Source organism: Oryx dammah, unplaced genomic scaffold (assembly GCF_014754425.2).
Source record: "Oryx dammah isolate SB20612 unplaced genomic scaffold, SCBI_Odam_1.1 HiC_scaffold_11, whole genome shotgun sequence".
NCBI lineage: Eukaryota > Metazoa > Chordata > Mammalia > Artiodactyla > Bovidae > Oryx > Oryx dammah.
Genome location: NW_024070195.1, coordinates 27811465 through 27827363, shown reverse-complemented (window position 1 = coordinate 27827363; position 15899 = coordinate 27811465). Strand labels below are relative to the sequence as shown.

The window sequence follows — 15899 nt, the reverse complement described above, 5'->3', positions numbered from 1 at the left end:
ATTAAAATCTGTCTCTGTAGTATGTGTTCAGGTCAATAAAAACACTATAAGTCAGTTGTGTGTACACGTGTGTATACACTAACACAGAGTCTCCCTAGAAAAGGTGGTTCTGCGATTTGGTATCTCTCCCATTGCTGAGATGTGAGCATACTTTAACACTAGGGGCAATGTCAAAAGTAGGGTTTCACCTCTGGATCCAGCAAAGTGTTACCTACCTTCCTAAACTGAGCCAATTTGAAGATGGTTTATGTGGCAGAAAGATGCTCTAGAGGATGTCAATTAAGAGTCTAGCAAAATAGGGGTTTTTAAAACCATGAGTAAAATTAAGAAGATGACTGTTAAATATAAGTTACATTTTCTAGAACATCGGGTGCGGTAATCTACAACAGTCTGGGTTTTCTCAGCAGGTGGTTGTCAAAACCTGTCTGCGCCTCGGTGTGAAATTAGTCATGGAAAAATTAAATCAATGAGCTGGAATCTACTTAGAAAATAGTTCAAGGTGAATGTAGTTATAAGCCTGACTAGCTAGCATCCAAACTTCACATTTTGACCCTCGTTTTTTTGGTTTGATTTACTGTTTGGTGAGCCTTTTCCCTGAAAATTGCTCAAGTCAGCTGTCTCCTTTTTCTCAATATACTGCAAGTGGATGTGTTTTCTTTAATCTCTCCTAAATTTCACATCATTGATTTAGCCCACCAACTAAGCTTTTTACCACATAAAGGTATTTCAGAACTTTGGTTCTGTTATCCAATGCAGCAATTTTCCTCTCTATTCTAATGCCAGCCATTAAGTTACAAATCCATGACACTGTCAATCATGTTGTCAATTAAGATGTGGAGCAGAGTAGGATTAATGAGAAAGTCTTGCGGCATTCCACTGGAAACTGAGAAACGTTTAGCTTTTGTTAACTCAGTTATTATTACTGAACCCATGCAGTAGTGTAGTGATTACTTATATTTTTAAAAAATATTAGCCCCTTAGAGGTATTCATTACATGAACAAATTGCAATAATTCCATTTAATGGAAAACCTACCAGCAGTAAAAAGAAATCGTCTATTGATAAACACCACAATCTGGGTGAATCCCAAAATTATTATTAGGCAAAGTGAAAAGAGCCAGTGATAAAAGCCTGTAGACTTCATGATCCAATTTATATAACATTCAGGGGAAAAGTAAAAACTATATAGATCGAAATTAGAACACTGATTCCCAGGATCTTGGGGTGAGGAAAGTGTCATTGACCAAAACGAATCACAAGAAAATGTTTTGGCTAATGGTAGTCATGACACAACTTTGTAAGTTTGTCGAAATTCAACAAATTACATCCCTAAAAAGGATTAGTATTACTGTATGTAAATTCAAACTGGGTATACATGATTTTTAAAAATATCTCATTATAAGAAATTTACTATGGGACTAATTAAATGTAATTTAATAACTTAGAATTTCTAAAATCTGTCTCTTTCCCCCCCTGCTTTGATTATTAAGATATTTGTTGTTCAGTCGCTCTGTGGTGTCTGACTCTTTGCAACCCCATGGACTGCAGCACGCCAGGCCTCCCTGTCCTTCACTATCTTCCAAAGTTTGCTCACACTTATGTGCTTTGAATCAGTGATGCCATCCAACCATCTCATCCTCTGTCGTCCCCTTCTCCTGCCTTCAAGCCTTCCCAGCATCAGGGTCTTTTCTAATGAGGTGGCTCTTGGTATCAGGTGGCCAGTGTATTGGAGTATTCTATTTCACTACATCTGTTCCATCTTCTGTGATTTTTCAAAGATTACTCAGCCACTCGAGTGTCTCAGAAACAAACACCTATGTTTTCTTTATCTTTAAATAGGAGTTTCCTATACTTAAAAAAAAAAAGTTGCAGTTCCACTAATACCCTTGCCAGTTTTAAAGATTAACCTCTTTGAAAAGAAAGCAAAGTATCTTAGTTACCATTTAATCTTTCACTTGCTAACGTAGTACTCCCTCACCTAAGCCTGTCTCTGCATTGTTCTTCTTCCTCATTCTTGGAACAGAAATTCAAACTATAGGTCTTGGACTTCCTTGGTGGTCCAGTGGTTATGAATTCACCTTCCAGTGCAGGAGACACAGGTCCCCTGGTCAGGGAACTTAAATACCACATACCTCAAGGCAACTAAGCTTGTGTGCCTGCAATGAGAAGCCAGCACAACCAAAAAAATTAAATTCTACAGGCTGAGGTAGCAGAGACTCCTGGATGAAACCAAGGAAACCTTTAGTTCAGTTCAGTTAAGTCATTCAGTCATGTCCGACTCTTTGCGACCCCATGAATAGCAGCACACCAGGCCTCCCTGTCCATCACCATCTCCTGGAGTTCACTCAGACTCATGTCCATGAGTCGGTGATGCCATCCAGCCATCTCATCCTCTGTCATCCCCTTCTCCTCCTGCCCCCAGTACCTCCCAGCATCAGAGTCTTTTCCAATGAGTCAACTCTTCACATGAGGTGGCCAAAGTACTGGAGTTTCAGCTTCAGCATCATTCCTTCCAAAGAACGCCCAGGGCTGATCTCCTTCAAAATGGACTGGTTGGATCTTCTTGCAGTCCAAGGGACTCTCAAGAGTCTTCTCCAACACCACAGTTCAAAAGCATCAATTCTTTGGCGCTCAGCTTTCTTCACAGTCCAACTCTCACATTTATACATGACCACAGGAAAAACCATAGCCTTGACTAGACGGACCTTTGTTGGCAAAGTAACGTCTCTGCTTTTAAATATGCTATCTAGGTTGGTCATAACTTTCCTTCGAAGGAGTAAGCGTCTTTTAATTTCATGGCTGCAGTCACCATCTGCAGTGATTTTGGAGCCCAAAAAAATAAAGTCTGACACTGTTTCCACTGTTTCCCCATCTATTTCCCATGAAGTGATGGAACCGGATGCCATGATCTTTGTTTTCTGAATGTTGAGCTTTATACCAACTTTTTCACTCTCCTCTTTCACTTTCATCAAGGAAACTTTAGTCTTCATTAACTCAATTATTCCATATATGGGAGTTCTGCCTCCTCTCCCTCAAGACTCTGCCTCCTGGAAGTGACAAATACCCAAATGGTGGCAATCAGACAATGTCAAGTAGAGTGCAGGTTGACAATACTAGTGCTCCGGCTCAGTCCTGTTTATTTTAGTTGTTGTTGCTGTTGGCTGGTGGTTTGGTTCTGTTTTGGTTTTCTTTGAAGGCTAGACTCTAACATTTGATTACCAGTTTATGGTAAGAATTCAAGCCACAGATTGTTGGAGATACATTTAACATCTTATTTGCCGCTTACATTAAAATCTGTTAATATAGATTTTATATTAATATACTAAATCTTATATTAAATTTTTTTCTCACTACAAGCTCTTTATTAACAAGTTGAATAAAAAAAGAAGAGAGAGAGAGGTGTAAAAATACTTTTCTTGGAGGCCCCAGGAAGGGGAGGCACTGTCAGAACTCACTTGGCCAGGACAGGCAACCCAGCCAGAGGCAGAAGGGAGATCAGGGCCTGGCTTAGGAGCAGCCCACAGCCCAGGGTGCTGAGAGCAGGAAGGCTCAGGCCTCAAGCAGGGGATGTGCAAATGCTGAGGCCCTGCAGGGAGTGATGGGTTGAGGGCTGCCTGGAGGAAGCCACGAGCACCATCTTCCCCTGCACTGGGCAGACACACGTGTATGCATGAGAGCTGGTATCTGCTCACAGCTTATGTACACAGAGCGGAAGGAAGGGTCCCAGAGTTGAGGAATAGCTTTGAGAAGTCTCTAGAAGCCTGAGGGCAAGGGCAGAACCTGGAGGCTACTGTTCCCTTCGGAGCCAGAGGAGCCCAGGCCCTCCTGCTGGTACTGGAGGACCTCCATGACTGCCCTTTCAGGCATGGTCAAAGTTGAAACTTGGACGATCACTTATGCTATAACTGATATGGCTCCATATAGCTTCCTCTTTGATGATGAGATCTTGCCCTCACTTATTTTCTTTTCATTGTGTTCTCTCGGCTCTAGTTTTATATTCTGGGGTGGGGAATGTTACTCCTTTCTCTTCAGAATTCAAGTTAAGTTTTCTCATCACTTTGGCAAGTTTCTGTCCTTTGGTAGAAGCACATCCTTTTCTATGTCTTAATGAGGGGACCAGGAAACTGACTCATTTTTTCAATATTATCCAAGGAGCTTTGAAGGGTGAGTGGTTTTTAGATTGGCTTGAAAAAAAAGGGGGAGGATAAACACAAGTGGGAATGACCCATGTAGGTTTAAGGATAGAGAAGAGATAAGCCTTTCAAAAATAAAATAATAGAACATATGATTATAAAGAGTGAAGAAAGGAGAGCAGTAAAATGCAAATACATTAAGAAAGCTGATACAACCTTTGTATTGTCTGCCAGGGTCAAGCAAAATGTGTTAAGTGTGGCACAAAGATGATAAGTCTAGCACAATGTTGGTTGTCTTTCTCACTTGTGTACTTGAGGACAAGCTTTTAGATGAATATGAATTTATAAAGACTTTTATATTTTGATAGCCTACTTCAAGCCATCATGGCTACTACTTAGCCCAGGTAATATTTACTTGTGAAATGCTCTCTGATATTAATTTGATAAAAATAGATGCAAATGCCAAATATAACTTAAGCGTTAAATCTGTGGCTAAAAAATATTTTCTAAGGGCAAAAATATGGCCTTATCAAAGATTTTGAAGATTTGACTATGGTGTATTACCTTACACATGATTTTATTTTCTGTCTAGGACTGAAAGTCAGCCTCATCTTTTTCTGTTTTTCTCTTGTTTTTCTGTAGACTCTACATTATTCCTTTTCTTCTTTTTGTGTGTCACTGTGAATGAGAGATATACCTATTTTTCTGAAATGGTTGGGGCCAAAAGAAAAACATGACGTCCCCAGAAATTCTTTTAATCATCCTGTGCTTTTACACTTTGTTCTGTGATTCTCATACAGTATCAGATTACTTTAAATTATTTGGATTCATAAACCTCACTGAACACTGCTAGAACAGAGCTATACTTTGCATTTAGCATTATCCTATGTAGTGTTCCATGCATATTTTTTGATGTGCAGGTAATGTGAAATCAAGGAAATTAACATTTACAGTATATTTTTTGTTTTGAAGATAACACTTCAGATCCTTCCTTTTCTTACATTGAATATTTCAGAGTTTTAGACTTCTCTGTTGAGCTAAGTGGTTTTTCAGTGTCCATAACCTTCTGTCATATCCTTGGTTTTAAGAAGTGCACCATAAGCACTATACACGTGAACTGCAGCTTAGAGCTGGAAAGAAATTTGCAGATATTTTCATCAGACCATCTTACAAGGCTATGTAACTTCCCACAAATTACACAGTGCCTAAGGTCAAAGGCAGTGTGAAGACTCTATGCAAAGAGTTCTCAACCCAGGGCACATGGGACAATGCAGCTTACAAAAGACCAGGTACATATTTTAGAAGCAAGAAAGACCATCAGCCAAGGAGGGATGCCAACCTGAGAATCTTTCATTATGGCAACCACTCTTCTCAACATGGAGAAGTGGAGCATTTATATAGACCCATCTACTTTGTACTTGGCCTTTAAAAAGATTTTTTTTAATATTTTTTTTAATTTATGTATTTGGCTGTACCAGGTCTTAGTTGTGGTGTGCAGGATCTTAGAGCTTCGTTGCTGTATGTGGGATCTTTAATTGAGGCATGTGAATGCTTAGCTGTAGCAAGTGTGATCTAGTTCCCTGACCAGGGATCAAACCCAGGCCCCCTGCACTGGGAGCAGAGTTTTAGCCACTGGACTACCAGGGAAGTTCCTGTAGTTGGCGGTTTAGAATCCTGATCTTAAACAGGAAAATGAGTAAGAATGATCTTTCAGGCTATAAGCCAGCCCATAGAACAAAGCTTAGTTAGAGAAGTTGAGCAAAAACGGTCAACAGACTGATTTCTCAAAAGGAAGTCATAAACACACCCACAGCCTGAGAGGAATGTAAATAAGCACAGAGTCAATACAGAATTTCTCAGGCAAATTATTTAATATGTCTGAGTATCTGTTTCTTCATCTATAAAATGGACATAATAATACTTCTTAGATTTGTTGCCTGGATTATATCAGAGGTGCAGAAGAAAGCACTTAGAACACAGCCTGGCATATGGTCAGGACTCAGATATTGGCTACTAACCTTAATATTTACCCAAGTGGAACTAAATTCTGTAATTTCTGAAAGAGGAGTCAAAACTGAGAGGACATGGCACTAGAGAGGAAAATAAATTCATCTAATGGGCTTCCCTGGTAGCTCAAATGGTAAAGAATCTACCTGCAGTGCAGGAGACCCTGGTTCGATCCCTGGGTCAGGAAGATCCCCTGCAGGAGGAAATGGCAACCCACTCCAGTATTCTTGCCTGGAGAATTCCATGGACAGAGCAGCCTGGTGGGCTACAGTTCACAGGGTCTCAATGGGTCAGACACTGGACATGACTAAGTGACTTTCACTTTCACTTTCAAAGGTACAAGGAGCCCTGAACAGGAATAAAGCATGAGAAAAGAGGTATCCCGTTAGCATGTATAACATCCTATGGAAAAAACTGAATGAACTTTTTGGTCAACCCAATAGTTTGAGCTCAGGGCCAAGCATCTAGATGTTAATAGATGGCCTCATTTGTTCTTTATGTGGTTGCCGCCATGAATAATTCTTCTACCACTTTAATCAACTCCATTTATGTTCTGTCTTCCTGATAACTTCTAAAACATTTGGATTCCCCTCTAACTGTTATCATTGTAGAAATGGAGCCGAAGTCAGTTTTCCTGTTCAGCAGTGTGAGATATGTATATGTATATGCTTCAACAACGGTGATGCCTTACTCATAAAAGGCAAACTTTGGTGTATATAGTTGCCCAAGCATTAACCAGTCTTGTTTTCTAAATAGTTGGTGACTGAGGTCTGGTTTTTACTTTTTAATGTGTTAGTTATGACTAAGGCATAAGGTAGGCTTTGTAAAATGCCAGCATGAAAGATAGTAGCAACCTGTAAAATATAATGGACATGCAGAAAAATTCACCCTCACCATGAACATCCCACAGCCAACAATTTCTACCATTTGCTGAAACACTTCCTAATAGTCTGGTATCCTCCTTCTTTGTGTGTATTAATATAAGTAATAACTCCATGTGCTGGATCTTACTATTGTCACCATTGAGGCATATCAGTAGCTGCCTTGATCCTAAATTCATCATTTACAATATTTTAAGAGCTTGTCATTTTTGTCCCTTAAGATTACATACCCTAAGAAGGATAACTAGCAAATTAACATATTGTGAAGGATAGTACTGATTTTAAAACTGCTAATGTCACAATGGGCTTCCCTGATAGCTCAGCTGGTAAAGAATCTGCCTGCAATGCAGGAGACCTGGGTTCAATCCCTGGGTTGGGAAGATCCCCTGGAGGAGGGCACCGCAACCCACTCCAGTATTTTTGCCTGGAGAATCCCCATTGACAGAAGAGCCTGGAGGGCTACAGTCCATGGGGTCACAAAGAGTTGGACACAACTGAGCGACTAAGCACAATGTCACAATAACTGTAACAACTAGGGCTTGTAAGCAGTTAATGACTTCATTTACTGAATGTACCATTTATCTGCTATGTTATTTATAGATAAATGGATATAATAACATGTGCAAGATATACATCCAACACGTTTTTCTATATTTTACAAGATATGAGTAATGGGGAGCAACCCGACAATGTCACTTCAGTAACAACACACAAGTGAATAATTTGGGTGGGTTCTGTTTGCAGAAAGAGTGACTCTACGCTTAGGTATTTGTTCAACTAGAGAGGATGTTTGTTACGGTTGGATGGGCTACTAATGCTGAGGTTGCCACAGCCCTCCCTACATGGCTCATTAGTTATGGTTATTAGTGAATTAGTTACCTGCTGAAACCGCCCCCCCCCCCCAAAACAGATAGGAGACAGGAGTTGAGTAGATTCCTGCCATCTTGTTCCGTTCATATCTGCACAGCTGCATGGCTATTTTGAGAGAAAATAGAGGGCAGTACCTTTCATTTTAAGCAGATGGGAATTGCAGACATCACTTCTTTTGGTCTGTTGTGGAAAGGTTAGTCCTGGGTCCAACTTACCTGCAAGGGAAGCTTGGGAATGTGGCCTCCAGCAGGATGCCTTATGCTCAGATAAAACTTCATAACTTTGGAGAAAAGAATGAAGTTAGAGGAACAGCTAACCGTCAGACACACTCAGCCACTTTTGGTCTCTTATTGTGTGATCTCTGCTTATGTAAGGGTATGTGCCATTCTTAAAAGCAAAGAGTCTCACAATAGAAAGTTGTATTTACTGGCTTTCTTAATGATATAGAGACTCAGAGTCAAGGCATGTGTCAAACACTTGGAAATGCTAATTAGTGCCTACCAAGTCTATCAGAGTTTCCCTGGTGGCTCAATGGTAAAGAACCCACCAGTGCAGGAGATACAGGTTCAATTCTTGGTTCAGGAAGACCCTCTGGAGAAGGAAATGGCAACCCACTCCAGTGTTCTTGCCTGGGAAATCCCATGGATAAAGGAAGCTGGCAAACTGAAGTCCATGGGGGTCGAAAAAGCGTGGGACACAACTCAGCAACTAAACAACAACAAATCAAGTCTATTAATGACATATTATAACAAATAGACCTAAATTTCTTATCATTCAGAGCAATACATTGACTTGCGTCTGCCTTCCGCAATGCTTGGCACCATTTAGGAACACAATAAATGCTTTTTAATGTAATGTTCCAGATTGAATGGGGAGGGAGGGATGATTTGTTATCCCACATCATACTGCAAATTGCTCATCTCTTTTTCCTACTGTTTCTCATTTCCAGTTTGATCACTCATGGCTTTGGGACCCCAGCAATATGTGCAGCCCTAAGCACTTTCCAAACAGTCCTCAGTGAAATGCTGAACTACTTGGAAAAACACACTACTCACAAAAATGGTGGAGCGGCAGATTCTGGCCAAGGACATGGCACCTCGGAGAAAGCCCCCCTGCGGAAAACTTCAGAGGCAGCCGTGAAAGAGGGCAAAACAGAAAAGACAGACTAACTACATCAAACAGAATCTATTTCCAGAGAGTCTTGCTGCTGATATTTTTTCTAATTTATATATCATTGAGGGTGATTAATCTTCAGTGGACAAAATCTCAGCCCTCCCCCAGCCCTCCATAAAAAAACAAAAACGGAAATGAAAAATGAAACAAAAAAGGACAAAATCAAAAAAAAAAGACAAAAAAAAGGAAAACAGCAGTGTAACTGTGTGATGAAGTTGTCACTTTTTAATTTTATGTTATGATAAACTCCTTTTGTGCACGTAATTTATTGTTCTGAATTATACACATCACAATTTTTAAGCACTTCTGGACTTTGGAGAGGCAGCACATGCTTTTTCACATCTAACTGATGCACTTTCTTATCCAACTCTGTAGTTAGGGATCAGAAAGCATGACCAAACTGGAACCCACCACCAGCGCCCGTCTTTCTCGACTTAATCCCCTATAACGAAAGAGTGCCTCTTTCCACTAAATAGACCAATTTGGCGATCAATCCATCAATAAATGCTTTGGGAACTGAAAAGGGCATTCATGAATCTTTGTCCTGTAAATTGACAGCAATTTAAAAATCTTGGTCACCGACTAGCCCACTTAACTACCAGTGCCTTGGTGGTATTTAAAAACTCCAAAAAACTCTATCCCCTCTTTGTATGATTATTCCCACCCCATCCTAAGACCAATTTTTTAAAAGAAAAAGCTCAGCAGAATGTTTAAGAGATAAGAGATGACCTCTTCTATCCAATCTTCTCCCATTCCCAACCTAACAGTTTAAGGAAACAGACTGCACATAGCGGGCAAGATGGATGTAGGAAAGGGTAGCTTGGCTACTTAGGCTTCTAAAGAAAAGCTGTGGTATTGTCTTACCTGGAAAAGCATGAGAATCGGAACAGCACTTTCCAGGAAGCCCTGCCCCTCAGATATAGGAGAGGAGCCCTGGGAACTAGTGGAGGCCGCTCGAAGTGTTGGCGGCCAATGATTGTACGGTTATAGTGAAAGCCACTATTCCTGTCTACCTTTGTGGTTGTTCCACCTGCCCAGTAGCTGTGTTCTAAACCTTTAGAGGCTCAAAGCATTCAGGTCTGTGTTCAATAAAGAAAACGAAAACACAATGATCAGAGAAGACTTTTGCTTTTAAGATGCTTCCTTTTTTTTCATAGCTTGTTCTTAAGCCTTATTGTCCTTTAGTTAAAACACTGAAAACAAGAGGTTCCTGGCTGCAAAGTCCAGGGGCTAGTAGAATGAAAGTTCAGTCCATTAAAACCTGAATGTGCAGAGAAACCTAACTGGCACCACATAGTACTAACCTTTCTACTGTTAACAGTTTTCAAAGTTGTAAGCAAATAAAAATGTAGGTCATTGTCAATGAAAAATATCATTTAAAAAATACGTGAACCCCTGACATTGTTTAGCATGAAAATATTCTCCTCTCGTTAACATACATCATTTACTTTCAGAAAGTCTCAGCCACAGTATAACCCCATAAGGAATATTATTATTATTTTTAATGGAAAGGAAATTGCTTGAGAGTTTTCATCAAGAGATCACAAGAAAATGTTTTTTACCTGATAATTCTTAAAATCATTTAACTTTTATCTTCAATCTTGTACAGAAAAGAGGAACATAACCAATGAATATTTAAATTTTCTAGATTAAATTCAGTTAACAGAAGACCCTAATGAGGAATTCTATAATAAAGCAGTTTTATAGTTACACAGTAGAAGAGTTTAAAGAAAATGTAAAATAATGCATTGTGACTTCGTGTGTTTCTCTAGTTCCATTTTTTAAAATCTTACCATTATTCATGGCTTTAACTTTTTTAAATAAAATAGAACAAAAGCTGAGATTCTGTTGCAGTTCCAAATTTCATCACAAAATAAATTGATTCCATTTTACATGAAAATTCCCATATTGTAAAATATATACATGAAACAAAAAATGACTATTTCAGTTTAATAAGTTGTAGGAAAGCTATATACAGATAATGCGGGCTACTAATTTCCTTAATGAAATTTCCACATTGACTTTTATTCCTTTTATTATTAACGTACATATGTACTTAATACGGCGTTTTGATATGCATATCTGCTAGGTGATTAATGTAGTTATATACCATGTCAAATGTTCACCCATAATCAGACAAAAAAATTAGATCCGGCTTATAGTACCAGCTTACTTCACCCATAGACGTAACTAGTTGGGGTTCTTAACACCTCAGTGGGGTGTTATATTTATTAACTTTGGAAACAGAAGTATAACTATAACTACAGCACATATTATTTACCAGGATTTTGGGTGTCTTCAGAGCCTTAAATGGACAGCACCCATTATTTAACTTAACCAGCCATTAGGACATAAATGAATTAATGGACTGGTCATGTTCAGAGTAATTATTTATCATATTTAATAGACATTGTTAACATGCCAACTTTTACCTTGTATATAATAGGTACTCAACACTTTTTAAATAAATGAGTAAATGAATGTGTGTGTGTTCTTTGTCCAAAATGGGCCAAAGGACCTTTTACTTTAACTTTTGATTTTTTTTTTTTTTTTTTTTGAAACCCGTTGCTTCAGTCTGGCTGGATTCTTCCATGACAGTTTATGGATAACACTTTTTATTTGAGTAAGAAAGTATTTCCACTCTATCACATTAGTTGCAATTAGGTGCGTTTAATATAAAACAATAAAAGCAACAAGGTAAGTATCAAAATGTCCACAGAAGTAAAATTATGATCAGTATCAGTATCATAATTTATAGCAAAGGAAGAAAGTTCACCAAAGTCTGATTTTCAATGTTTTAGTAAGAAAGCAATGAAAAGGCTTTCTAGATTAACTATTACTGGCCCAGGCATTTTGTCCAAATCTGTCATTAATTACTTAGAATTAATAAACTTGTGAAAGATGGAGTCAAACTCCCACAAAAAGAACTGTTTGTTTTAAAGCCGTTTCAATAACCAATTTAAATGCCCTATATTTTGTTTCTTTTGGGTTCTTTGGAGGTGTTTTTGACCAGTAATTTTTAAAATGTATCAGCATCTTTTACACAATGAATATGCCATCTCCCTATGAAAGCCAAGTCAATATATGAGAGGTGGCCTGAGACAGTGACTAAGAGCATAGACTCTAAAGCCAAATTACCTGGGTTCCAGTCATGGACCTTTCATTTGCTTCTGTGTGATCTTGGGCAAGTTGCTGAATCTTTCTGTGTCTCCACTTCCCCATCTGTAAAATAAGGATAATAATAGATACCTATTCACAGAATTACTGTCTGAATCAAAGAGTTGACATATCCAAATTGCCAAGAGTAGGGGCGTAGCTACTGCTACTTGAGTATTAGTTGTTGTCATTAATACTTAGAGTTGGGACAAACCATACTTTTTATCTCTTCAGTTTATTGAATCCCTTCTATTATATATGTCAGGCTCTGTCTGAGAGACTGAAGATAGTGGAATTAAGTGTTTTTCTTGAGAGTTTCTTGCAGTCTCCTATGATGATCCCAGCCATTAAGATATGGTTAGCATCCTGATGTAAATGTGCTCAAGTTACCCCGACACAAACCAAACCCAGGTCCAGGGGATTGTGGGGAGGGAGGGAAATCAAGGAAGGGGTTGTAAAGGTGGAAGGGAAGGGAAAGGTGGAAGCCAGAAATAGGAGATTTTACGGTTCTGGGTAAGTTAAAAACATTTAGGGCAGGATGTGATTTTTGAAAACTAACTGACGTTGCTTGTATTTCTGGTAATTTTTTCCTCCATTTGCAGGGGCACCTAACAAGTTGCCCATATTGCCTCAGGGAAGGACCAAGTGGATGCAGGCAGCAAAGGTGTTGCATCTCTATACAAGTTTTCAGTTGCAAAATCCTAGGCCCTAAGGAGGACTTGCGGGTTTCTGTTTTGGTTTTTTCAGGTGTGGCATGCAGGATCTTCAGCTGCAGCACGCAAGGTCTAGTTCCCTGACCAGGTGTGGCACCTGGGCTCCCTGCACTGGGAGCGTGGAGTCCTAACCTAGGGAAGTCCTAGGACTTGAGGTTTAAAAGTCAGTCAGGACCTTTATCTTTCTCCTCATACACTCACACACACACACACACACACACACACACACACACACACACACACATACGGCAGCCCCCAAAAATAGTCCTCAGGTTGACAAAAGAACGAGAGGATAAAAGAAGTATTGAAGAAAGGTTAGTGATCATTGCATCCCTCTAAGATGAGACCACATCCTGGGGGTGCAGGAGGGAGAAAGAAGACCCAGCCCTGAGCAGAAGCTGGGGTGCTATGTGGAGTGTGTCTAAGCAGACAGTTTTCAGACAGCCTCACTGGGTGTTTCCCAAGAAGAGTCTCAGCATGGCCGGGAGAGACCAGGACAAGATGCATGTGAGCAGAAAACAAAAGCAGCAGCTATTCTGGCAACTCATAGAGATGAAGCAAAAAATGGATATTTCAAGCACACCAGAAGCAACCCAGGTAGCTGGCAAAAAGGGCAGGTTGGACTCTAAGAAAATGGACAATCATAAATTATTGGGTGCCCTAGAAGTGTTTTCAGATTCACAGTGCCAGCAAAAAAGTGACAGTAGCAAAATATCTCCTGCATTAACACAGAAAAAGTCACTGTCACATTCGCCCTCCAGTGTATAAATCCTGTAAGCATGGTGCTAAAACCAAGATTTTAAATGAAAGAGCAATGCAAAATAAAACTGACAACTTATTATCTCATGCACAGCAGAGCATTCTTGATACATAGTATCATATCCTCAAAAAGCACTGAAATGGGTATAAATGCTTATTGTTCCTAATTATCCTAATTATAAAGCCTATTTACTAGCAGTTGAGATGCTTTCTTTTTTTTCTGGAGTAGTGGAGAGGGTATGGCAAAGCTGCATTTTCTTTCTGACTTCCTAAATGTTTTCTCTAATTAGTTAACTTCCATTTTATAGTGGATAAATTTTATTTTCTTAATGAATGACAGAATTTCACTGAAAATTATAGCCTTTTATCCTAGAAGTTATAAAGCTATTATAACGGATTTGAAACAGAAGATTTATAATGGTTTTATTGAAAGGGTTTTGGTGAAGATTGCGTGTGACTTTCTTAGAACATGTAAGAAAAAGCAGTGTTATGCTCAGAGCACACTGTGTATAAGTTTTTCCTCTATCACCTGGGTACCCTCAATGAAAGCATGTATTTAACTGTTATACGGACATGTAACTCCTAGAACAAATAATAGTAACTTTGGGAATTCCAGATTTCTTTACAAATCGGTCAAGCTAAAATTCTAATTTTCAGCAATAGATCATATTGAATAACGGACTTTCTTGAACCCAGAAATTCTTCTTATAAAATCATTTCAATGTCATGATGAGAATGGAGACTAATCAAATTCATTCATCTATTTATTCAGTCAACAAATACTCATTGAGAACTTAGTACATGCTAGTCACTATGTTAAATATTTAAAGATTCATATTAATTTCAAATCCTAAACCTGAGATACTCATGCTCATTTCCAGTGGCTATGTAGAATTTCTTATTATGTACTTATTTTTTAGTAAGTCCTTGATCACAGCATGAAAATACCTTATTTTGTTTTATGCATTTATTCATTTATACCCCTAGATGCTTTAAAAATAAGATTTAATACAGTTTTCAGGAACTTATACAGATAATAACATACTACAATTTAGAAACAGCTGGGAGACACAAATTGATCATCAAAAGTAGAGCCAGAAATGAAGCTAAAATTAAAAATAGAGTTATGAGTATTTACTATAAGTGTGCTCTGTCACATTCAACTCTTTGTAACCCCATGGACTGTAGCCTGCCAGGCTCCTCTGTCCATGGGATTTCTCAGGCAAGAATACTTGAATGGGTTGCCGTTGCCTTCTCCAGGGGATCTTCCCGACCCAGGGATCGAACCCTCATCTCCTGCCTCTGCTACACTGGCAGGAGATCTTTACCACTGAGCCACTTGGGAAGTCCCATTTACCACAGGTAGGTAACAAACATAATTTAATAGCAAAATGGAAATTGATCATTTATTCAATTCACTGTGTTTGCACCTAAGACTAAGCCAAAACAATTGCTAGGCAGAAATACAACTATTTCTGACACTTAGATTAAGAGGGGGAAAGTCTTTCAAAAAGTCTTTGGGAAAAGAACAATGAACAACACTCTTTCAGCAAATTAGAGTTTCTCAACCTCAGCACTTCAGTTATTCAAAATGAATTAATGAATTGACAAGTAATGTAAAGTACTATTATGGAGACAAGATGACAAAGATTTAATTTAGGCAAGGAGAGAGAAGGTAAACCTTACTAATGAAACGGAGAATAACTTGAAGGATTGTGGTGTTTAACTAATCCAAGAGGACAGTGAAGATCATTTCTGGTGGGAGAACAGCATGTGCTGAGCCCTCGAGGAGGAAGAGAGCTTAGCATCTGCAGGAACTGTCAGAGGCCAGTGTGGCTTCCATGGGGTGAGTTAGGACCAGATGAGCCACGAGTAGGGGTGGAGATGAGGTGGCAGGAATGTTCCAAACCTGTGGTCCAACTCTAGATCTTGTGTTGCATAGTATGTGCAGTAGAGAGCCAATGAGAGTTTTTAATCCAGAAAATGATGAAACCATTTGGGGTTTTCAGTCCTCAAAGCCTCTTCCTATCTGTCCTTTAGAACTCTTTATGTTTTCCTTTCTTTTTAGGGCTCCCTTCTAGTTGGAAACAGGTAAATAATTTTGGGAGCTTGGAAAAAAATGTTTTAAAATCTCTTTAGAAAAGCAGGTACATGTCTGTAGGAAGAGGTGGACAAAGAGCATCGCTGAGATTCCAGAGGGAGGCTGCC

General features: G+C 39.1%; 1 protein-coding gene across 1 annotated transcript in view; it reads left to right on the top strand.

Moving 5' to 3' along the window:
* Positions 1 to 9186, top strand: part of TFAP2D (transcription factor AP-2 delta) — a 60118-nt gene extending 50932 nt beyond the window's left edge. The window contains exon 8 of the mRNA XM_040249479.1: positions 8840 to 9186. Within this exon, the coding sequence (XP_040105413.1) occupies positions 8840 to 9059 (220 nt within the window). The 3' untranslated portion in view covers positions 9060 to 9186. The remainder of the gene's footprint in view (positions 1 to 8839) is intronic.
* The last annotated feature ends 6713 nt before the right edge of the window (positions 9187 to 15899 follow it).